The 23,359-nt window shown below is 41.1% G+C and overlaps 1 protein-coding gene across 9 annotated transcripts in view; it reads right to left on the bottom strand.

The window, feature by feature from the left end:
- The window catches only part of EHBP1 (EH domain binding protein 1), a 224,639-nt gene that overhangs the window by 184,863 nt on the left and 16,417 nt on the right, over positions 1 to 23,359 (bottom strand). For all 9 annotated transcript variants that reach the window (XM_061356181.1, XM_061356183.1, XM_061356184.1 and 6 more), the window contains exon 3: positions 6,670 to 6,727. In XM_061356181.1, coding sequence (XP_061212165.1) covers positions 6,670 to 6,727 — 58 coding nt within the window. The remainder of the gene's footprint in view (positions 1 to 6,669; positions 6,728 to 23,359) is intronic.

Genomic DNA, 23,359 nt, shown 5'->3' with positions numbered 1-23,359 from the left:
TGTCAAGCACCTATGATCAGACCAGCTCTGCTACTTGTGTCTGTGACAGGCTTCTCAGGGCACAGGAACCAAGCAGGAGCTTGACTGGTTCCAATAGCGCCTAGGGCAGCTTAGCTTGTAAGGATAATCCCTCTTCTTCAGCGTTATCCAGGCAGAACACAGACAGGAAGAGGAAAGAAATAATGAATATTTTCCTTGAAGAGGAGTAGCTGACCTTAAGCAGGCAGATCTTTCACCTGGTGCCTCCATGCCAGCAGCATGGCTTGTGAAGACCAAGCACTGATCCAGTGTGCTCTATGTGGTGAGTCCCACCAAAACCATATATTCTCTGGGGGCAGCCAGAGATCAGTATGATCCCACTGCTAACAGACCTACTGGAAAAGCTATGGATTGGGAAAAGCTGCCAATTCCCCCACACCAAAGGAAACTTCAACTGGCAGTTTGTGGATGGCTTCTTGTTCTTCCTCTGTATCGTCGCTCAGCATCGCAAATGGAGGAGACAAATTAAAGACACAGACTAAAGCTGCATCCCCAGGATATTCTTGAAATTGCTGCACTTCGCCCTCCAATTAAGAGAGGCTGGGCACCAGAACAACACTCCTCTCGCACCCCCCCTGGGGTGCAGTCCATGAAGAAAGTTCAAAGCCCTGGAAACACCAGGCAGCCTTCGTTCAACCCACTGATGTCAGTCTCCCTTGAGAGGAGGGACAAGGAAACTAGCAGATTCCCACAGGTCTTCCCATGAATGTCTTGAATTCATCAGCATGCACATGTGTTACAACTAGAACTAAGCATCCATGTATTACTGCTGAAAAACTACAGAAAGCCTGATAAGGTTGGCAAATGAGCAAAAACTCATCTTCACTAAGAAACAGATTCTCTAGCACTAGGATAGCTGTTCAAGCTTAATTTCACACACACACATTCATGATATATTCCTTAAATGTATGATTCATGTCGTTTCTTTCACCAAACTTTGCCTTATTCACAGTCCACAACAAGTGATGTTCAGATGAAGAGCCACCTCCCCTTCTCATCAAGCCCTTTCTGGCCTTACCTATTGGGCTTCTTATTTAAAACAAACACACACCCCAACAAGACCCTGAATGCAGTGTATTCAGTGGGGTGTATTTTTCTCACGGTTTCCTAGGACATCTACCACCGCACACCTCAAAATGCCACCAAAACTTAACTTTATGGGGTGCCTGAAAAAATAAAAGGTATTGCAGTCCCAAATTTCCAAACCCTGAAAGAGCAGCTGATTTCCACTGATTTGGTATGGTCTGCTTAAATCACAAATGATTAAGCATGAAACCTTTTGTTTTGTCTTCCAAAGCAGACTTTTTCACTTTAGCTGTAATGGCTGCTCAACATCGATGCAAATCAGATCCCATGACCCAAACACCCACAAAATAAAGACACATCAAATTTAGCTTTAGTATTCCATCCAGCCTCAGCCAGGAGCTTTGTAGGTGACGATGGGACAAAACTGAACTCCCCAAGGCAGCATTTAACTATGTACCAGTGAGACAGTCTTTTCTGTTCATGCTGTATATACCTTCTTTAACGAACACCCTCCAACTTCATTGATTAAGCAGTTCCACTCCCCACTCAGTCTTCATGCTCTCCCTAACCACTGTCTGCTGGCAGCAATGCTGTAAAAATCTAGTTGTAAGTGCCTTATGGAAAACCGTAACATATGCCCAAAATGGTACAAACTAACCATCAGAATGACTCATCCTGATTTTGACCACTTACATTTGCAACCCAATATAATTTAGTTACTTTACTAACAAAGTGAGAAGCCCCAGGAGTGCCATTACAGAACTGTGCTGGTCTCAGGCAGCCATCAGTACATCAGAATCACAACATGCCTCTGTAACCCCAGTCATTGAAGAAGCTGGTAGTGACACGCAAGACAATGAAGTAGCCAGAAGAGGCAACAGATTGCCAAGGACAGCAACATATGTGACCCAACTGCTGCTTTATTCATGGTATATCCTTGAAAAAAAGCTGGGCATGCTACTGTGGACAAGGGATCCTTTTTACTCCTTACATACAGACCTTTTTACTTCCCATCCCCCTGTTTCTCTTGACGCTGCTCTTACTGTTAAAGTCCTATCCCTGTTCCCAACATTGTCCCTTCTCTGTGTTTAAACAGTTTTTGATAAACCTGCAGCAGAAGTGCTGAAATCACGGGCAAGGCACCTTCTTTCAGCTTTGATACAAAAAGGATCTTTGAAGAATAATTCTGTCAGGCTCTCAGAAGCAAGTGCAAATTTAATTCTTCAGAGGTGTATAATTCAACCATATGCCTGTATGTGTTCACAGGAAGAGCAGAAAGTACCTCCTTGACATCACGGCAACATCTCTTTTCAAACTGAAATTTCATAGTTCAAAGCCTAGGAATGCGAGAGCATCTCAGTGAAATGAAGGTAAACATATTTACAACACATTTTTCCCTTCTTCTACATCAGAACAACGGCATTCCTCCCTCACTGAAGAAATGAAAGGGCAAATCCAAAATCCCAGGGCCTGAAAACCTGTGGTCAACATGCCAGTGTGACAAGCTACCATAGAGGAAAATTTAAGCAAGTCCACTGCTACAAGCTCCACATTCAGCCCTACATATCCAACTTCAAAGGCAGACAATTGTTCCAGAAAATAGATTATTTGCCCCTCCCCAAGCTGAAAGTTCATTTTGGCTCTAGGATTGCTCAGTAGTTCTGTCAAATATAACAAGATCGCAAATCACCATCTTCTGCAAACCTCTGACACAACAATACCCAACATACAGAGCCATTGTGTCTTGACACCCCTCTCAAAAAGCATCAAAATCAGACTTGCCCAGAGATGGCAGATCCCAGATTAGAGCTGTAACTTAAACCCACATTAAGGCCAGTAACTATAGATACATTTATGGTCCTGAATCCATTCATCAGACTTGCATTTAAACGCTCTTCTTAAATGGTTATTGCTTTCCATTTTCGACACTATAACTTATCTACAGCTCCTATCCTACGGTTTCCCATCACTAAAATATTTAAATTGGTGCCCATGTTGCCTCCCATTATTTCTTCTAATTAAGGGACAACTGTAGTTTACTTGGAAAGGAAGTACGTGGGCCAGAAGACATATGAGAATCATAAAGAACCACAAACATCAGGGCTGCAAAGGACATCAAGAACTCAGTTATCATCTCAATGGTTTACAGTTATATTAGTTAAGCAGGCCAGCCCCAGCATATGTCCATAGCACCATCATACCATCTTCCAAGTTGCACCACATCTTCGATTAATTTATCTCTTGTACTTTCCCAGTACAAGACAGCTACTGCAAAGAGTCCAGCCAAGGGCCATGAAAATGTTTAAGGGACTGGGTCACCTCTCAAAGGAGAAAAAGCTGAGAGCTGAGACTGTCTGGCCTGGAGGTGAGAAGACTCAGGGGAAGGGGAATCTTATTAATGTATAAAAATGCCTGAAGCGAGGTTTGCAAAGATGACAGAGCCAGAATCTTCTCAGTGATGCCCAGCAACAGGGCAGTGAGCACAAAGTAAAACGAGAGGCTCGTTCTGAACATCAGGAACACTTTCTCACCATGAGGATGATCAAGTACTGGAAAAGGTTGCCCTGAGTGTTGAGTCTCCCATGTGGAGATACTCAAAAGCTCTCTGGACACAGACCTGGGTAACCACCTCTAGGTGGCCCTGCTTGAGAAGGTGTGTTGGACCAGATGTCCTCCAGCAGTCTCTTCCAACCTCAATAGTCCTTTGAGTCTGTGAGCTATCTGTAAGAGACATCCTCTGTTATCTGCAATGATCTTAAAAGTTCAGAAATCATAACCTCTGAAGAAGTCTTTACAACATATTTACAGTAAGGTAAGACCTCATCTCTCTCCTCTTCCTTCTCAAAGAAGCTGAAACCCATTAATGTTTTGCACTCACTGAGCCCAGTGTCCATAAAAAATAAAATAAAAGGAAATATTCATTTGATTTGCTTCCAACAAAGCAATTAGATGAAAGAAATACATTGAATAAAGTATTTTACTGGCAGGATGACTAACAGATCAAGAACACTTATTGATCTTCAGTCTTATACCCGAACAGCTCAAATTGTACCAACTACCTAAGCTTTAAAATTAACTCTGTCCTCTGCCCTCACCTTAGGGCCACTCAGCCTCTTTCACAGTAACCTTCATGGGATCTTACTAAGCATGAATTAATTAGTTAGCGAAAGACTTCGGAGTTTCAGGTAAATGTGCCAGTTTATCCAAGAGTTGCTTCTACGGGCTGGTGATCAAAAGAGAGGACACTCATGGGAAGACCTATCCTGGCACTTTATGGCCCAGCTGAAAAAACTTCAAGCCCAAAAAGCTGAGCTACTGTCAGAAAATCCTCTCACCTCAGTGAAAAGTTTCCATTGGAGCCTATAGCATCATGCCCGTAACACTACAGGCGGAAACCCATTGCTTCACAAAGTCCTACTGGACTTTTGTTAGGGCTTCTTTTTCTGACCATATTCTGAACTTCATCAAAGCAGTCATGCATAGACAAGTACCTTACTTCTCACCAAGCTTTTCAGGGTTACAATGATCATGTAAGTATTGGATTTCCTGTTCTGTATTATCTTTGTGCTCTCTGTTCTACAAAAATTAAATGAAGCCAAAATAGAGAAGTGCTCATAGGGTAAATCGCAACAGATTCCATACATCAGCAGTTATTCCCTAGGTATACACCATGCTATAAATTCAAGGTAATCTGAGCTAGTTTATCCTTAAATGAAAGAGGAACAGTCTGACTGGCTTTCCTGAGGAGTACAAACATGGAACAGGAACAGTTATCTTGGAAAAAGTGCCACACTAAGTTCACATCCTTATTTACTCACCAGGCATCACTTTTGGGTTTTCATATCCTAAAGCAGAATTTAGGTTGCACACACTAGAGTGGGCATTTGGTTGTGTACTCACTTTCGGTCAGTAATCAGTCTTTAGATAAAACAGCTTAGACCTCAAGTTAAAAGGTGAAATCCAGCAACTATGCATGACAGTGAGGAAAAATAAATCAGAAAATGAGAAGCACCGGTAACAAAAACTCCAAAGCCTCTCCTGAGTAGGGTAGGAAACTGTACATCACAATTTCTAAGCATTTAAGTTCTTCAGCACATAATTATTCCAAGATAGCTTCTCTGTCATGGGTGCCCTCTCTCCACCATCTTCCAAGCACCATTCTGAGTCACACATATACACCAAAAAAAAAAGCTCAGACCGTGTCTATTTAACTGAAATGTTAAGAGAATTAGTAAAAGGCTGAGTTAGAAAACTTCATTTCCAGACAAGGCCACTTGTCATAAGCCCAACCAGGGTAAGAGGCAATAGATGTAGTGGAAGGGAATAAGCAAGTATGGATGAGTTAGCTCAAAGAGGGGATGCTCCTGGGAAGGGGGGAAACCAAGCATGCTCCTGCAAACCTGCCCAGTGGTTAGGACACTTCTTTTCCCCCAGTCATTTGTGTTCCCTTCTCAAGCTTTTGGACAGATGGGGACAGCCCTATACTAGAGGACACAAGGCAGCAAAAGAAAACCTGCAATAATACCAGCATTCAGAGGCCTTTGCTTGCCACTGTACACATGAAACAGGCTCTTTGCCTCCCTAGGCAATAACAACTGACTGCTAGGACTGTTATTAGTCAATAATACAATACCATAGAAGACATTATCATGTTAGACACTGAAGAGGTTTAGAAATGCTTGCCATTTAATTTCAATCTTGGTGTAAATGGCAAGTGTTCAGGGGTAGTTTAAGCTTCGTTTTCTACTTAAGCCAAGACACACACCCAGACTCTTGCTTCTTCCTTCACCTCAGACCCACAGGAGGCTCAACAGAGACTAACTGCATCTTACCAGTAAAATTCAGCAGTTTAAAGCTGAGGACCATTTAACAGAGAGATAGTAATCTCATAAAGCTTTTAGATTTCTTACTGCAGAATTAAAAGTAAGATGAAGCTTACACAAGGGAGGGCTACTCTGCTTGTAAACTTTTACATATCTACAGAACCCCAACCCTATACAAGACAGACTTCATGAATGCCCAAATACTGGACAGACTTCACTTGGAGCTTCCCTTTCCTCAGGCTACTAAGTCAACAGCCATAAAACACAAATTCACAGGCTTCCTCACAGTGTTTGTGGAAATAAAATGTTAAAATTCAATTCAAAGATACACTACGGCCCGCTGAAAGAGCCCGCTTTGATGCTTTTATTTGTAGCATTTTCAAACTGTGACACAGCCTCTTACCCAGACTTTATCTTCCTATTGCAGAGAGGTCAGATTCTTTATTACTTATTTTTAATTATGTTTAATACACTTCTAGTAGTGAGCCAGATCCTCCTTTCTAATTACGTCTAACAATTAATAACTTAAATTGAACTGATGATGATACGGTTCTGCTAAACAAATAACTGAAGCTGGAATAAGAGTTAAGTGTTTACATAAATCAGTGCTGACATCAACAGCAGCTTATTCTGAACTATATGGATAAAGTAATTATATGAGTTAAAAACAATTAAAGTATTTCTCATTTATTTGGCTGCTCCTCATACTCAAGAAACCAGTCCCTCAAACTGTTGACCCTGTTCATCACCGAAGTTGGGACTTATTAAGCAGTCGACTAACCTTAGAGGATTTTCTTCGGCTTCTTCTTGTCCAAACCACCACTAGTTTATCTGGCTGCCTGTTGAAGATAAGGAAGAAACAGCTTAATTTACAATACGATCCATATGTAAACAGTTTATATTAAAACTCTTGCAATACATAATGACATCCTTAGTGGATCATTATCTCTTAGAAATAGCTCATCTAAAAACCACTCTCTGCATCAGTCATTTAACAGGAAAAATAACATGTATTTATAGAAAAAGGCTGTCCTTCAGTCTGGACACTAATGTCATCATTCTCTTCCTGCTCTCCTTGCTGTGGGCATCTCCCCAGAGCCAGCAGCACACCCAAGCAGGAACTCATTCATGGGGAAGAGAACAGGATCCAGCCTCTTTAAAGATATGTTGGAAACAATCCGGTACCCAAAATAAACATCAGTGCAAATGAGAGTTTGAATTTCTATGCAGACACATTGAAAAGGTACTGCTAATTAGCAAAGAAAACAGGCAATTTCACTTCTTCATCCCCAAAGGATTATTTTTTTCTACTTGAATACTTCAAACACAAGGATCAAGTCTTATATTACACCTCAAAATCTCCTTAAATGACCACAGATGGCTAAATCAGCACTTCCTGTAACAACTCATAAGGACAAACCTGCTGGCTCTCCAAGCAATTATTTATTTGGTAATTGTAACGAATGTAGATAGAAACCCCAATAAAGGGCAATTCCAGCACAAATTATTTTCCCTTTAAATGTCTGAAGATTTATTTCTTGGTTAGCAGTTAAAGCCTTGTTATTTCTACCTTATTATTTTTACAACTGTCTCTGATTTTTTATATTGATGTAACTTCCAGGCAGGTTTTTTTCTTTTTTTGACCATGATACACTTCCCATCTTATGACTACACTTCTGGTCTCACTTCAGATCCATGACCCCTCTCTTCCGGAGACTCCTGACCCTCTGTTCCGGCTTCATTTTCTGGCTGATGACCCAAATTCCACCAAGAAGCCTGACTGCAAATCCAGTCAGGCTTCTTGACAGAATCTCCACTTAGAAGTACTAAACCTGAAACTCTGCCTGGGGGAAAAAATACTGATAAGATTTTCATGTTAAATACATATATATTTATAAATGGGGGGAGGGGATATGGATGGTACTGAGAAAAAGTCAAGATACAGTGTGCTCAAATCATATTAACAAATGCATCCAAAATAAAATCCACACAAGTATTCTAAATAATGCTATTCTCATATTTCATCACAGGGAGACTACCTACTTAATAACTAACTTTTCAAATGAAAACTCAACTGGTTTAACAGTCATTTTAAGCACTGAAGTGCTGGCCACCTTCCCTATTTATCATTTTTGCAGGCTATGATAAAACTAATGCATCACCCATGATTTAAACACCAACAGAACTAAAGTTCTTCTGAACCACAGAGTTAAAGGTAGGTCCTGTGAAGAAAATGAAAACAGAAGCTTTTATTTTCTATTCTGTAGTGCACCTTTCTCCTTTAATATATCCCTTAATTTTCATGTTGGAAAAAAAACAGTAAATTGAAACTGAGATCATCTACTGCATTTTAAGCTATGTAAATTCACTCTTATGGCTTGTTCAGGTGACCCAAACCATAGGCTGGCTCTGATTGTGGCTTCTGCAAAACCTTGCTTGGCAATGAGGTCATGGTGGTGTACTTTGAAAGCTCTTTGCTCACTTGGTATTGGGTGCATGAGGTTCTCATCTGTTGGCATACCCCCCTACTCCCTTTGCTGGGAACTGTATTTATGCCACCAGGAAAAAAAAACACCCCCAAGCAATTTCCTTGAAGCAAAGCAATTCAAACCCATGCCTGTGATAAACAGCTTTTCTGGAGGGATTTCACTTTGCACTTTAAAGCTGACTCATTTCAGAAACTAGCTTGTGAACCAGATTTAATTTAACCTTGACTCATTCAATCCTAAACTTGCCTCTGAGAGAAAAAAAAAATAATGCCAAAAGCAGGGAAGGTGGAGGAAGGAAGGAAAGAAAAAGAAAGAAGTTAAAAGAAGATGAGTTCCTGCAGTAACAGTGGCCACACTGAAGTCAACGCTCCCTCCAAGAGTGGGGCTCTGTGCTCCAGGAGTCACACAAATGCTCAGGTGTACAGGAACACCAGCTATCAGAAACACATAAGAGATAAAAATACATTCTTGATGGTATACTTAGTAGTTCATGAAAATACTGAATTCCAACAAATGGATTTCAAGAGTAAATTTCAACAAGCTTTCATAAGAAGAGCACTCAGGTCTCCAGAGATCCTGTGAGGGAGGCTAAGAAGGATTCTATGCAGCTCTTTCCTTTCTTGCAGCTTCAGCAACAGTGATGGCACTTTATCACTCTAGATCTGTTTTGATCTTGTCTTATTTATCTTGGCATCAGAAGTATTTTTTTGTTACAGTGCCACTGGACCTAACCTTCCACGTTCTTCCCAGGGGAGAAACATGCCATAAGCAGGAAAGAGTGAAGCAGCACACCCAGCTCCATATGGTGCCAACCTCTAAACCAGGAGGCTAACCCCAAAGGACATGGTCCAAGGACAGTTACACACAATGTTTGTGCAAACAAACAGGCCAAGAGCAGCAAGACACCAGAGCAAAGCAAGGAAAGAGGACTGTCAGCACCAAAGTGGGCCAATTCGAAGCAGGAATGAATCCACATGTGCATTCCTGCAATGCAGATACTTTTTCATTACAGGGTACTCTCGAAGAGACCCATAGCTATGCCAGATGTTTAAAAAGGAAAGAGAGTGAAAAGGCTATATGTAAACAAAAAGGGTTATTTTGTAAACTAAGTAGCATGAAACAATTTGTCAAGGGTTATCATGCCTCAATACAGAAATCCTTCCAAGTCTGGACAGAGAAGTAAGGAAAACCAGAGATGGGCAGCAAAACACAACAGCTGTCTGCTGTGATACTGGTATGCACAAGTCCCACATTGGTAGCTGACCTTACATTTAATTCAAATTCTTTAATTTAAGCTGTTCTATTGCTTGCTCAGAAACAGCTGGTGCTCCAATGCACCAGCAGGAGCTGCATCTGCATCACATACACACACAGTTATCACCAAGCCTGGATTTATATCCCAATTTTGAAGAACTCCCCCTCTGCCAGGAATATAAAGAAATACATTAACACGAAAAAGCCAACCAGAGTCTCAACTCTGCCTGAGAAGACCAAACCACGAGCAGCACTTGCTCCCCTAGGCTCTTTGCACCAGTATATTTATTTTGTTAAGTAATAAGTATACGCTGCTCCTTCAGCTTCAAGTACAGGAGACATTCACATCCACAGGTACTTTGCCAAAACAAAACAAGGAAGGTCATCACAATATGAAGGCAGAAGAATTAGCAAAATGGAAAGGGAAGAAATGAGAAAAGTAGTAAATACCCCAAAGGATGAGTTTCCCCACTAAGTACCACATGCTTAACTGAAACAAATCAGAAAGAACAGCAGGTTCTTAAGGGATTTTCTTCAAGAAAGTCACAAATGCAACAACTTAAAATATCTCCACAGAACTGTTTTACAAATGAAGTCAAGAGCAACCTTCCGCAAGCTGTTCCTTGCTCTTTTATGCCAAAAGACTTCTAGAACAAAAAGCCCAGCTCATATTTTAACCGGCATTCAAGGTTATTAGCAATGTCTCAGTTCTAGGAAATGGCCAAAACCACATAATGCAGTTTGCTCATTTGAAGTATTTCAGTAACATTTCTTACTTCAGGCTTTTCTCCTCCTTCAATGTCATAAACGTGGGCTGCTCATTAACCAGTAACAAAAGCAAATAAAAACACTTCTGCAGATTCAGGCTGAAGATCAGGTTTAGTATCCTTTATAAGTTTACTTTTTAAGCTCAGAAATCATTCCAAATACAAAATCCACAATGGTGCAAGCTGAACAAACACTAATGATCAGCTATGAAACAATTTAAAATTCATTTCCTGTGCTGCACGACCAACATTTCTCATTTCTTTAAAGCCATCAAAGACTTTTAGATAGTCACTTCTTCAGCAGAGTCAGTACGTTTAAGGTAAGGAGCTGCTAACCCTAGGAGAACGGGGCTGGAGTTGGGGAAAGAACTGGGTTTTAGCTGAACTACATCTCCATGCTGAGTAATTGCTTCAATCTATACAATTCAACACCACCAACCTCTCGGTGGGAGTACTTAACGCTGTACTGGAATCTGACACAATCGCCTTGGTGATGCTTTACACTTCACCCTATGCCAGTATGCAGCATTGCCAAGGGAGGACTAGGCACTGGAAGGGGGAGCTGCAGAAAGCCACCAGCACTAGGGCATCAGCCACTACTACCATGAAACGCAGGGATACATGGCAAGTACTGAAAGATCCAGCTTGGACCTAAAAGATCATATTTTATAAAGCTTATCATAAACCTGTATTTGCTATTTACTCATTTTTATGTGGTTCATAAGAAATTATTCCTGAAGAAAGGCAATTTATAATAGTAAACTTATTTTATTCTTTATAAGTGAAACCTCCTCAGCAAAGCAGCAGGGAAGATTATGATTTCAGAGTTTGTGGCTCAGAAAAAGAGCTTCATCGCTGCCCTGCATGCTAAGTAACTAAAATAAGAATTAAAATACAGGTTAATAAAACATCCTAATTCAAAACCATGCCTGCTCTTCCTGTCAGACAATAGCCATGATTCTGGGATCTTCAGCTCTCCCACTGAAACAGTTGATTTAAAAAAAAAAAAAAAACCAAAAAAAAAACCAAAAAAGTGATAAAATACTAGAATCAGACTTTCCATATCCACAATTCTTAAATAAAGTAATAAAAACATTCCATCAAATGGGAGAAAAAAACCAACCAAACAAACAAAAAAAACCTATGTAATCTGATCTTTACCTTAAATGTCACAAATTTTGCCAATTGAAAAGAACATTGTGCAAGATTCAAGGTCTTCTGAGGTTTGCTTTGATCATTCCAGGACATATTTGGCACAATATTTTGATTACAGAACTCTCCATTGTGAAAGAAGGACATAAAAGCTACCAGTCTCCTGTTAGCTCTCATTTCATAAACCTTTTAGAAGAAGCAGGTAATATTAACCAGGATCTATTTGTCCACCAAAGTTACTCTTTGATAACCAGAAAAAGCCTGTAAAAGACTTACATTTAGATTCTATTGTTGAAAAGAATTGCAAATGCACTTAATTATGGCCACTGCAGCCAACAGCAAGACCAAGTACTAACAAGCTTTTGGTGCGAGAAAACAGGTAACAGTATTTGTTTGCAACAAGGTATCATTACATTCAATAACACTGAATAATCTTTCAATGCCTGTAACACACAAAGTACCTTTTTTTCTATGAACATGGACATGCTACAGTCTGCTTATTTGTCTGCATGTTTGTTTTGGCATCAAATCGCTAAAGTGTTGGGTTTTGTCTTATCTTCCTTCCCTCCCTTTTTTTTATTCAGCTGAGCTTGTTTTATCCTTACTGTGTTTGATCTGAACTCCATTAACCACTACAGGCTGCTAGATTACCTTTGTGAGGCAAGCTTAAAAGAGTATAATTACCAAGAGAAGCAGCAGGGTTAGCACAATAGCATGCAGATGCACCTATTGAAGGATAAAAATAATTACTTGAGCACTAATGTCAAAGTACGTCTGATAAGATTTTTTTCCTAATAACCTTTTGTCCCCTCTGCATTGTGCACACCAGCATGACATGCAAGGCTGTCATTAGGAACCAATCCCCACCAGCACACAGCTTTCTACATGACTGCTGGAATGCTATCAAGGCTCTCCACTGGTCTCTTAAAAATAAATGTGATCACTTCTATGCCACCATTCATTTGGGATGAATATTACTTTTCCTCATTTTACATGAAAAAAAGCTCTTTGCAGTGAAACCTTGCCCTGGGACCTATTACCATCAGCCAAGGAATTAACCAAGCAACAGCCTTTTGCATGCCTTTTACTAAATTTTTTTCCATCTGAATTTCCTGTTGGTCATGATCACTGAAATTCCACAGCTGCCTACAAATCTGGGAAGTACAGTCAAGTCACCGCCGATGTTTTAAACAGGCCCAGGAACACTGGTAAGAATGATGTCATATGCTGATGCATTTGCCAAATGAGCCCTCTTGCTGAGCAAAGGTACAGCATTGACTGCATAAAACAGAAACACCAAGAAGAAAATAAAACACCATGCAGATAGAACACACCTGAGCTAACTCTAAGATGAAGTACATTAAGAAATGAAGATCTGCATTTCAGAAAGGGACTTGGGGAATTCTTTCCCACCCCCCCTTTAACTTGCACAGTGGAAGTTAAGGGTATTCAAAACACTCTGCACCCAGACATCATTCAACATAGCTGTACAAGATGCCAAGTCACATCCACCACAAATTAAGGTAGGATGGCTGACGTGTTCACCTGGCCTAGCCTGTCTGCTCCCACTTCACAGCAGACTCCCACATCAGGCCTATGAACAGACTTCTGAATCACCTCACGGTGTTACCATGCCAGACTGCCTGAGTCAAAACAGCTCTCTCCCAGCCTAACTCATGCAGAATATGCATCAAGCCCCTAAACTGAAACAAAGCTTGGTCTTCCCTCACTGCAACCATCCAGTAGTCACTGTGAGGCTGGGAAATTTCAACAGAGAAATCATTAAAACAGGTACAGCAGGAGGACACCACAGCTGAGACCCCTCCACTTCCACATCTTTATGTATTTGCTTTCTAGTATGACCAGGGAAGTAATAACCCCACTGTACTCGGCACTGGTAAGGCCTCACCTCGAATCCTGTGTTCAGTTCTGGGTCCCTCACTGCAAGAAAGACATTGAGATGCTGGAGCAGAGCCAGAGAAAGGCAACGGAGCTGGTGAAGGGTCTGGAGCACAAGTGTGATGAGGAACACCCAAGGGAACTGGGGGGTTTAAGTCTGAAGAAGAGGAGGCGGGGGGGGGGGGCCCATTACTGCTCTCTACAACTACATGAAAGGAGGATGGAGCCAGAAGGTGGCTGGTCTGTTTTCCCAGGTAACAAGTGGTATGACAAGAGGCAATGGCCTCAAGCTGCATCAGGGATGGCTGAGATTGGATATTAGAAAAAATCTTCAGAGAGAGGGTTGTCAGGCACTGGAACAGGCTGCCCAGGGCACCTGTGGAGTCACCATCCCTAAATGTGTTCAAAAACCCTGTAGATGAGGCCCTTAATGACATGGTTTAGTGGTGGACTTGGCAGTCCTAGGGTAATGGTTGGACTTGATGATCTTAAAGGTCTTTTCCAACCTAGTTTATACTCCTCGATTTCTTCCCACCAGAAGTCTCCATATTTTTTCAAGACTACACAAGCTGCTGAAAGAGCAGGATTTCCCTTGTGAGCTGAATTTTAGGGGGGTTTAATACATCTGCAGCTAAAACAGACTGGCCTCCACAAGACTTATGTCTCAAGATTATGCTTTGCTTTTCAAAAGAAGCCCTAGTCTGATTTTGGTTGGTTTACACAAAAAGGGACATAGCAAGACACTATTACTATTTTACAAGTGCAGTAGATCCCTGAATCTGCACAGCATCTGCTTGCAAGGCTGAGCGTGGAATGTGTAGTATGTACTACTGATGACTTGGTTTTCTTAAGCCAAACACAAACGAAGTTTGCAGAATGAGCTGGATTAAACAAAACCCAAGTTCATCCATAATTCAGAGCAAGTGACAAGGACAGATTCAACTTCATTTTACAAGGAGTTACTGCAGTAAAGAATCTTAAGCAAAACAAACTCAAAAGGACTATCTAGCAAAATATTTTCTTAAGGCTTTCAGGAACAGAATTTTATATTGCAGAATATACAAACTAACTTCAGTCTTCAGAAACTGTGCTCTTTAACATCCTCTTGGCAGTAACAGGCAAATGCTTTGACTAGTCCCTGATTTCTTTGTTACACCCAGCTGTCCTCTGTGTAGAAGCTTTCTTTGACTGATCCAATTTAGTCTTGCTTGTCTCAAGGAGGGGTTAAGAGTACTGCACTAGAAGGACCAAGTGGATCTCTTATCTCCCCTATAATCACAGACACTCCCTTTAAGCAGACATTTATTGCAGCAATGCTTAGTCCACACATTTACCCTAGATATCCTACCACATCAGAGCTTAGAAAACACCTCCCAGTATGTCATAACAAACAATGCCTATAGAAAATAGGAGCTGCTGAACAGCATCTAAAAGCTTGCTTGTATAATATGAACTTTCCCAGTCAAGTTCGTTCAGAGCATTAGAACACCACTAACTGCACGTGTTTGTGCCTGGCTAGCGGGGCTAAAGCTAACTGGCAGGGAGGAGTACAGGCTAACAAAGCCATTCAGACAAACCATAAGTGGAAGGAGTGAAGCGTGTTGCTTCATAGCGGAAAGTTCATGGGAAGCTACCATGAGTCAGATCTCTCAGATGCCTGATTTTCCTTTTTATGTTCTTTTATATTTCCCCAGAATATTTGATCTTCTACATTTTAACAATAATGAAGTAATGGGTTTTTTTAGAAGCTTTACGTTTAGAGGTTGTAGGTTGCTTCTTCCAAGCAGCCCATGGCAAGAGCAGGTACCACACAAACCTGCTTGCACAGTCCGCTCAGTCCCAACCCACAGTGAACTCACTATGCTGATCCTCTTCCCTGCAGAGCTGAGGCCCAACAACTGACGAGTGAATGAACACAAACCAGTTAGAAATCAAACTCATTTGCACCTCAGACTTAACAGTGCATTTGAAAGCTGGTTTAAGAAAGTGAAATGCTAGACCATCTCTGTTACGACAGATGTGCTGAATGAAGACCTTCTCACACTCAGAATCCACAACCCACACTTCCTTAAGCGGACACAAGATCAGTGCTATCTCCCACTCTCCATGTAAAACAATAAACCAGATCAGTAATAAGAATCAGAGAAACAAACTTTTAGTAAACTTGATCAAGTAAACTAGGAATTTTTGAGTTCAAATTCCAGCTCCTGTTCTCATGAACTATATAGCCGTCAGAAAATTTTAAGGCAGACACTGAGCAGCATCAACCCTCCCTTTGATCTTAGTCATGTTCCATGACCTACTTATACCTCTATCTAGAGACCAAAGATAATCTCTGTACAACAATGTAGGTGCATTGCTGAGGATACCTGAAACTACTGCGTTATCCTTTCTTATTTTGAAGCACTACAAGTGTAAGTGTTAGATGCATTCTCACAGTAAAAAGTGCAAAAAAGTGTGACTAAAATAAAACTCTGATGAATGTTGCCTGAAACGTAGCTTCAATCCGTCAAAAAATAAATTCCCATATTAAACAATATATTCCTGTACTAAAAACATGCAAGAGGCTTCCTACAGAATCACAAAATGGTTAGGGTTGGAAAGAACTGTAAGATCATCTAGTTCCAATCCACTGGCACACCATCGTCAGTTTTAATCAGATCCCACTACAAAACAGATCCTATTACATTTTGCATAATTATTTTCTCCAAACAGCGTTTGAACAGAAGGCAGTTCTGGTTTTCAATCTGGGAACAGGAGAGAAAAAACATTTTTCTACAATTCTTACAGAACAGAACAAAGGTCTACATCTTTCACCAAAACCACAGTGTTGGGAAATGGAACTATTCACAACAGAATTTTCCTCCTCCAATTTGGCTAAAATAGATTTAAGAAATTCTGCATAGCCTACTATAAGCAATTAAAGGAGAGAATGATCTTTGCTGTTCTTACTGCCTGGGCAAGTTCCACACACATCAGATACAAGAACAAAGGTTCTGACTTCTGTTCCACAGAGACTCCAATATCCACATTAGGACATGGGTCATAGAATAGTTAGGGTTGGAAAGGACCTTAAGATCATCAAGTTCCAACCCCTCTGCCATGGGCAGGAACACCCCACACTAAACCATGTCACTCAAGGCTCTGTCCAACCTGGCCTTGAACACTGCCAGGGATGGAGCATTCACAACCTCCCTGGGCGGTATTCCAGTGCCTCACCACCCTCACAGTAAAGAAATTCCTCCTTATATTCAATCTAAACTTCCCCTGTTAAGTTTTAACTCGCTACCCCTTGTCCTATCATTACAGTCCCTAATGAAGTCTTAGAAGCATGTTAACGCCTCCAACATCCTCCTCTCTTTGCAATCCACAGACTCAACCTGAAGAAAATTAGAGTTCAGCATGGTCAGGAGTAGGAGAATCTGGTGCTGTGTATCTTCCAAAGCTCCCAAACCAACAGCACCCGGGTTTTCTTGGACAGCCTTCTCAGCCCCAATTCTGGCATCTCCTTGGCTGTTTGACCAACCACAGGATTATGAACCACCTGCTTTCAGCAAAGCATGTGCTTACCAGGGGGCACACTCCTCAACAGGTAGAGCACTAAGGGAAGTAACACACCTTACTGGCACCGTTCAGAGGCACAAAGCTAGAAGATTTTATCAACTGCAATACCTCACCAGCTATTGGAAATCTCTGAGGCAATCAAAGCATCAAAATGGCAGAGAAACAAGGAAACCTTGTACTTAAACTTGAGTCCCAAAGTCACACACTTGCATACTAAGCAAAACAAAAAAAAAACAAAACAAAAGCCTCTACAGACCTCGTCCTCTCCAAGCTTAATGAGACCATAAAAAAATACAAAATATGAGAACAAGCCAACACAGAATCACAGAAAGTTTAGGATTAGAAACAACTTAAGATCATCAAATTCCAACCCCCCTGTCATGGTCAGGAACACTTCACAACAGAGCATGTCACCCAAGGCTCTGTCCAGCCTGGCCTTGAACACTGCCAGGGATGGAGCACTTAAATTTTGCAGCAGTAAGCTATATGTGGATAGCTTTCAAAACTAAAGCTATGATTTTCTTGCACATTAAGAAATAAAAACATTAATTACAGAGTTACAGAATTTTTGCTTGTGGTTTCTAAAGAACTGGCACAGGCCATTAGAAACTGCCACTATCATTTCCCATGGGATGTCCCATTTCATGTGGGTGGCCTTTTGAGAGCTGCTTTAAGATGGAGGTATGACCATAAGAAGTGAAATTATTTGATCAGTATTTACAGCTAAATAACTGTTCCAAAGGCTGCAAAATTAGAACAACTCCTCCTCTTCCTGCTCAATCTGTTTAAGTTGTTACGCTGAATCCAAGCTGCCTCCCGAAAGAGAAGTTAACACTTCTGATTACAGAAGTCAATCTCTAAAGGAACACCATTTACTTCTATGAATAGATCACCAATTCTTCCCCTAGAATCATATGTCCAAAAGTCTAAACATTTGTATCATTTTTAGGAAGTTAAACTGACCAAGCCTTTTAGTTAACGCACTCAAAGGCTCACCCCTGGCTCAAATCCAGCAGCAAGTATTGGCTAAGAAAAACTGCATGTTAACTCATGGATACTCAAGAGACCAAGTAAAACCTCTTGCCAGCACTAGTCACTGGATATGGTAAACAAAAGAGCAAAAAAATTTCCTAACTGAAAGACTTCTCTATTTTGAAATGTACAAAAAAATGATCCTTAACCTTTGAAAATTTGGAAAGTATTTTGAAAATACCAAACTTCCTAATTTGCAGATAAAATTAATAAAACATTCCTATTTCAAGGTCAAAAAACCTCTAAAAACATCAACAACTAAGGACCAAAACAGATTTTGCCAAGAACTCCTACTTGTAAGATGTCCAACAGGAATCTGAATGAGACTGTAACTAATTATTTCAAGATCATCTAAGCTGGAAACTAACAGCATATGTAATGACTGTTTTAAAGCAAGTGTTTCAACTAAAAAGCAACCATACAGAGCCTATATAACTGAGTATAACTGAATTCATGCTGATGTCAAAAATACACAAAGAAATTGCATCTTTCAGCCAGACAGGGTTATTTGTTTGTTTGTGGGTTGTTTTGGGTTTGGTTGCTTTGGGTTTGGTTGATTGGGCTTTTTTAATTACCTTCCTATATGGTATTTTTCTGTTATAACCTGATCTAGTTTCGCACAAGTCCGACATCCCTACAAACAGTGCCCTCAGAGCTAGGTCAGCCCTTTGGCTCCCTTCAGAAGAACCTAAGACCGGTGGTCTTTCACACTTTTTTCAGTACACTGAGCTGTACCTACTCTCCTTTGAAAAGCTCTTACAGCTGGCCACTAACATCCAATGGGAGAACACTCCTCAAGGTCCTTTGCATCCCCAGGATTTTTTTAGATAAACTGTTAAAAATGAACACTGCCCTCTCCTGCTTATGCTCCCAACAAAGACGTATGGACAAAGTCATAAGTTGAGAGCTTTTACTACCCATCACACATGAGGTTTGTAACTGGAGACTAAACCTGGTCACTACATTGGCTACTATGCTGCCCTCTCCCTTCTTTCTGTGCTGTCATGGTTGGTATTTTATATCAGCTTAAAACAGACAGTACTCATACCCACTCCATCCTATAGTGAAATGCTTGATGCTGTTTTAGCCTGATGGCTGTGTTAGCTAGCCAATGGCTCTTAGTATGGGGTAGTTGTAAAGTAACATCTGCAGCCACAGAAGAGACTCCTGGATGCTGTCCAGATTTTTTATTAAGTGGATTTGATGTCTTGCAGGCTGAATTCCAGTCCTGTACCATTAAATGAGGCAAAAGGATAACGAGGCAGAGTTCCTCTATCCCATAGAGCACACAGCTTAAAAGATTAAGTAATTTTGTCTCACCCTAGATTTCAATTTTACTTTAATTTAAAAAATTTTATCTGTAAACACAAACGTGTCTGGTGCAAAAGGCTGTTTTCCTTGGAAGCAGAAAGGTGAATAAAAAGGAAGGCTAGGTTGGTTCCTGGAGCAAAACACACTCTTAATCTTGCAAAGTGCTGAAAGCCATCCACTCAAACAGAAAGACAAGACTCTCAACTGCAACACCTCGTTGTGCCAAGTGAAGAACCATGCCCTTACAGCAAAAGGCAAAAACATCCTACCAGAATAAGTGCTGCAGGATCTGGCACTAAACGAGGATAAACAGGAAGAAAAATCTTATCTTCAAGCTTTTAGACAGGTATTACCGTAAAACAGAGAAGTTACTGTTAATGGTTAAATTTCATATTAGAGTTTCAATACATTTGCCTGATTAGGGCCAAAGAAGCCCAATTAATAAAATACACCCTGCAAACTAACCAACGAGGGAACGAGAATCAATTTTTGCTGTGCACAGTTCATAGAGAGCACTGAGGGGGAAAACCAGTTATGTGCAGAGTCATCAATGCAGACAATAGATGTGTGGGCACACAAACTCCTTGGTTTCTGCAAAATAAGACTTCTCACATATTTTAGCCCGTTTGACAGAAAATGCACTTTTCATCTTTAAAACAAAGGCGACTCAAAAGTCAAAGCCTGCAGAATTTTAACATATTTACTTCTGGGGCATTTGGCTGGAACATCAGCCTCGGCAGGGCCAGCACTGCATACATGTGTGCATGCCCTTGCTATGGCAGCACGAGCGCTTCCCAACGATGGGCAAACCACAGAGGAACGCTCAGGAAAACGAAGGTCACCAAGTTGGTGCAGCGAAGAGCAAATCTCCTGAATGAGTGCATTCACAGGAGAGCTCAGCACAGCTTTATTTATGCGCTTCATGCTTTAAGTCATGCTCTCCTTAACTTTTCCAGTTTCTGAGCATACACAAGAGCTTACACAAAACACTTATCTCAGCTTGATCTGTTAATTTAACCTTGTCTCTTGGGCTTTGACAGATGAGCACTGGCACATCTAGCTCTTGCTGTTTAACACATTCCCCGATGCAGTATCGATGCCTTCTCAACTGTTTTTCTTTCCCCAGAGCTGTCCTCTGGAGGAAGTGCAACTTCTGTCTCAGAGACTGGACCTGACCTGGATGAAGGCGACCTACCAGGCTAAATTCTTTAATCCCCTTCATTGCAGGGGAGCTCTTATTTCTCACTGCTCTGTCTAAAAAGCTAGTGCTCCATTTTATCATATACAGAGTCTGGGTTTGTTTGTTCCGCAGCCAGACAAGCAACATAGTACCAAATGAGGTGTGAATTTACTCATTCATTTCCATACAGTTAATGTTCAAAGATGCTCTGGGTCACTGAAACCCTCAAACTTCAAAGCCAATGCAAATTATTGTTTTGGAGAGAATTATGAAGTCAAAGTGTAAACCAGGGCCAGACTTTTGGCTTTTGTAATGTCACCTCACATCGCTGGAACAATGCAAAGAAACCTTTAGGTTCCCCTCAATGGGCAGGGCAGGATTCCCCCTGGCAGCTGCAGCTTCCATTCACCTACAGGTAGCACAACAGCCTCTACATGCACCCTGCTTCCACGATGTCCAGCCTCTGAGCTGCAAAACCCATCCATAAAAACTGGCAGTAAATCCGAAGTGTCCAAGCCATGTCCAATGTGTGTGGCTGTCCCCAGCAGGCACACACCACCAGCTTTCCCTGAGGCAAGCACACCAACGGGTGCAGCCCTCATTCCCAAGGGGCTGACAGCCCTCCACCATCCCACAGATGAAGCATCAGCAACACAGTGGTAGAACACGGCAGAGCAGATGTCGGGGCAGGAGGGTTCAAGTGTAGACTAGCTCTTGCATTGGACACTTCCTGCTCTACCTAACATGAATTCACATCTTCAACTCAGAACTATTTGAAGACAGATACAGGCTCCCTCTTCTCCTCAGCCATACAACCCCTTCCCCCCTCTTCCCTCTCCTAAGGGATGGTTAGGAGTCATATGTGCCAAGGGGCTTTACAGCTGAAATACCTAAAGAGAGAGGAAAAAAGTTAAAACAATCCAAACAAAGATGTCGATAAGGTAAAGGTGACACATGGCCAGCTTCATCGCATAAATAGCAGCACCAGAGATAAAACAAGTACCTGTGTTTTTTCTTCTGCCTTTGAAGCATTTGATTTCTGTACAATTCTGGTCTTCAGGAATCATCAACAAACCAGACCAGTAATTCTGAAACAGGCAGTGAAGGTTTGCTTCCCTCAAGAGAGTCGAGTTCAGTCTGTCTCTGACTAGACCTTGCAGTTTAGCCTCAAACATTTCAAATGTCTCATGAGCTACCCTATCTCTTTTTACACTGTATGTCACAGGACAGATGCAACAAACACACTGCACAGAATACTTGGCTTTTTTCTTTCTTTTTTTAAGAGTAGGCAATAAAAGGTTACTTCTTCCCCACATTCACATTCTCCCTTCTACAAGCTTTATATTTTGGGACTGATTTTGTGAACATAATATGAAAGAGAAAGCTATCACCCGAAGTCCAAGCAGAAAATGAATCACAAAATAAATTCCACAGTAGTGTAGAAAGAAAAAGATTAAAAATAAAAAATTATAAAAAAAAAAGATCAGCAATTCTAATCCAGCCAGTGTATGTATACATTGAAGTCAACGAGCTTAAGCAGAATATTCCAACAGCTCTGATTATATTGCAGCAATGATAAGCCTATACCCTGTTGTGCAGTCACGGCTTTGTTGAAGTTGTAACCAAGCTCCATCCTACCACCTTTATTCCCAGAGGTATTCAGGGAGCTTAACAAGTTCTCCTTCTTCAAGTAGTGCTATAGTTTCTACATCAGCACCTCTTTAAAAGCACTTTGGTTTCAGCTGTCAGACAGACTGTCACAACCATTTGCAAGTGAATCTGACACAAACAGTGTAGGTCCCCTCAACTTTTCCGCACTGGAGTAATCAACATGTAGGCTTTCAAGTGCAATTACATGCTTCAGGCATCCATCACCTCTCCTGAAGACAACCTTGGTCCTTATGGTTATTGTCATTTCCTAATACCACCACCACTGGATAAAATACTTTAGAAACATCAATCCAGAAAGGATGTACTTTGAGCCTAGTACAAATTACTTCCTTCCCCTCAACTGGGCATTTATCCATTACACATACTCTTAATTACACATCACTCAAAGGAAAATAAATAGAAAACAAACAAAAACCCCTCCCCACAACAAAAAGCTCACTTAAGCTCCTCCATGAGGAACTGTAGATCAGTGACCATGCAGTCACATCCCCTCCAGAATTACTTTTCCCATTTTCCTTCTGCACTCTGCTCCACCGGTCCTGCTCTACCTCAAATACAGTGCTCTGCAACAGTTTGCTCTCTGACGCCATATGCCCAAATACCCTTGTAAATGACCCCATCATTAACATGATTCATACTGGTGGGCATGTGGGGAAGGAGGAAGGGGCATTTTTTATGTTTGTAGGGTATAACTTGCAGTCTGCCCCTCAATTATGCAGGGTCTTGCCACCATAAATCTACACTCACACAATTCCTATCAGTACAGAGGCTTTCTTGCACCTTCCCCACAATTTCTCCGTACTCCAAGTTTCAGAGATATAAAATGGGATCATTTTTCTCTATCACACAGCAGTCTCATACAACTGAGATTAGTAACAGAGCTGTGCAGCTGTAGAATTTTTGTGCAGAGAAATTGTCAGCACTTGATATTTATTTCTGAACCGTAAAGCATCTTCTTAGTTGTTTTATGCCAGTACCATTGAATGGAGAGCTGCTAGCTTCTGGCCTTTAACAGAAGACATAAATCCTACTTACAAGCAACTGTGGACATAAAACTGTAGGGAAGTTGACAGAAGATGATTTGTGCACACAAATTAGGGAGTGATAGAAAAGATGACTTGTCCACACAGTTACAAGGGGAGTCGAAAGGAA

Source organism: Neopsephotus bourkii, unplaced genomic scaffold (assembly GCF_033783945.1).
Source record: "Neopsephotus bourkii isolate Nb327-2 ecotype Australia unplaced genomic scaffold, CSIRO-AGI_Nbou_v1 NB_845, whole genome shotgun sequence".
NCBI classification, from domain to species: domain Eukaryota; kingdom Metazoa; phylum Chordata; class Aves; order Psittaciformes; family Psittacidae; genus Neopsephotus; species Neopsephotus bourkii.
Note: the sequence above shows the minus strand (reverse complement) of the source record. Positions and strands in the feature narration are given on the sequence as shown.